The sequence below is a fragment of the Crocuta crocuta genome, unplaced genomic scaffold (assembly GCF_008692635.1).
Source record: "Crocuta crocuta isolate KB4526 unplaced genomic scaffold, BGI_CrCroc_1.0 scaffold48, whole genome shotgun sequence".
Taxonomy (NCBI): Eukaryota; Metazoa; Chordata; class Mammalia; order Carnivora; family Hyaenidae; genus Crocuta; species Crocuta crocuta.
The window spans coordinates 15,049,691-15,051,338 of NW_027533089.1; the positions used below are offsets into that span (position 1 = coordinate 15,049,691).

General features: G+C 51.9%; 1 protein-coding gene across 2 annotated transcripts in view; it reads left to right on the forward strand.

The window, feature by feature from the left end:
* Positions 1–394: 394 nt before the first annotated feature.
* SELENOF (selenoprotein F) overlaps positions 395–1,648 on the forward strand; it is a 60,986-nt gene continuing 59,732 nt past the window's right edge. The window contains exon 1 of one of the 2 annotated variants that reach the window (XM_077746153.1): positions 395–733. In XM_077746153.1, coding sequence (XP_077602279.1) covers positions 650–733 — 84 coding nt within the window. In that variant the 5' untranslated portion in view covers positions 395–649. The remainder of the gene's footprint in view (positions 734–1,648) is intronic. The other variant, XM_077746152.1, reaches the window with a different exon arrangement.

Consider the following 1,648-nt stretch of genomic DNA (forward strand, 5'->3'; position numbering starts at 1 on the left):
GCCCCCGACCCCCGCGCCCGCCTGCCCGCCCGCCTCCTTCTCTTCCTTCCTTCCCTCCCTCCTTTGCTCGCGGCCGCGCGCTCCTCCGCCAGCGCTGCGGCTGCGCCGCCCTCGGCCCCGCCCCCTGCCCATCCCCCTTAGCCACCACGCGCACGCATCCACGTACGCTGCTCGGCAACCAGAGGCTCCACCCTCTACTCCCGTTCCGTTGTGCCTATTGGACCGGAGAACCTGGAGCGTCTCCCTTGGTTCGTGTTACGGTTGGTTTCCTTTGCCGCAGGTGTCAACCAAAGCGGCATTCGATTGGGTAAACTCGGAAAAGGGGGCAGACCCAGACTGGCGAAGGCGGAGCTTCTTGGCTGCTTGACGAAATGTCGTGAATAAAAGGAAGAAGCGCGGAGCCTCACAGATTTGGGGAGTTTAGGAAAATGCCTGATAGGGGTGGTCAAGAGGCCCCCGCGACTTTATATTTATGTCAAATATAAAGGTATTTGACCATCTTTAAGCTTCCATATACCCTTAGGTAATACTCGTCTCTGCAGAGTAACAGATTTCATGGCAGCGGGCGTTAGCAGCCTGTTTTGGATCAGGCTCTGGAGTGGACGGCCCTAGCTGAGGGGGCCTCTGGGTGGTTGGAGACCTACGGAAGATGGTAACGATGGCGGCTGGGCCGGGTGGATGGCTCCTGCCGGCGTTTGGGCTGCGGTTGCTGTTGGCAGCTGTACTTCAGGCGGTGAGTGGAGATCATCTCCGCGGCAGCCTAGGCGCGAGTGGGGGATATTAGCGCTGAGGAAGACGAAACATTCGGACCTGAGTGGGAGCCACGCTTGGAGAGGGTGGGAGGACTCCGCTTCCTTGGCCGCTGCTGTGGCGGAATGCTACGTGGCTTCATTCCTGACTTGATGCTTTTACTTTCCCGCCCGGATTTCTAGCGGTTCTTTCTCCCGACTTAAGAATATCTTGAGTGGTATTTACATTCTTTTGCAAGAGCTCCCGCTAAAAACAGTCTGTAAACTACACAGTGAGACGGGGTTGGGGTGGAAGGCAGTAAACCTTGGGAAGGAAGAAAGATTGTTTTTAAACGGACGAAATACAAGGAACTACCGTTACTTGTGACAAGGCTCCCTAAATCTTAGAAGAAAGCCCCAAGTCTTTGGTCCAGGGCACACTTTCTGTTTACTTTTTTCTCTGAATTGCTAGTGATCTCTAATTCACTGTTAGACAAACCTTGTATCTGTGATGTTATTCACGTGCTGCTGGATGCCTTTTAGTGCCATTTGTGACTTTTGACAACGTTTCAATAAAAGCTACTCCGTAGCAAAGCAGAATTTTTTTCTTTTTTTTAATTATTTATTTTTGAGACACAGAGAGACAGAGCATGCGTGGGGGAGGGGCAGAGAGAGAGGGAGACACAGAATCTGAAACAGGGTCCAGACTCTGAGCTGTCAGCACAGAGCCTGATGTGGGGCTCGAACCCACGAACCGTGAGACCATGACCTGAGCCGAAGTTGAACGCTTATCCGACTGAGCCACCCAGGCGCCCAGAATTTTTTTCTTTGAAATTCATTTTCTAAAATAATAGCCTTCGTCTCATTTAAAATCGAGTAGTGTTGATTTTTTAATTTAGTTTTTCTGCATTAACACAACA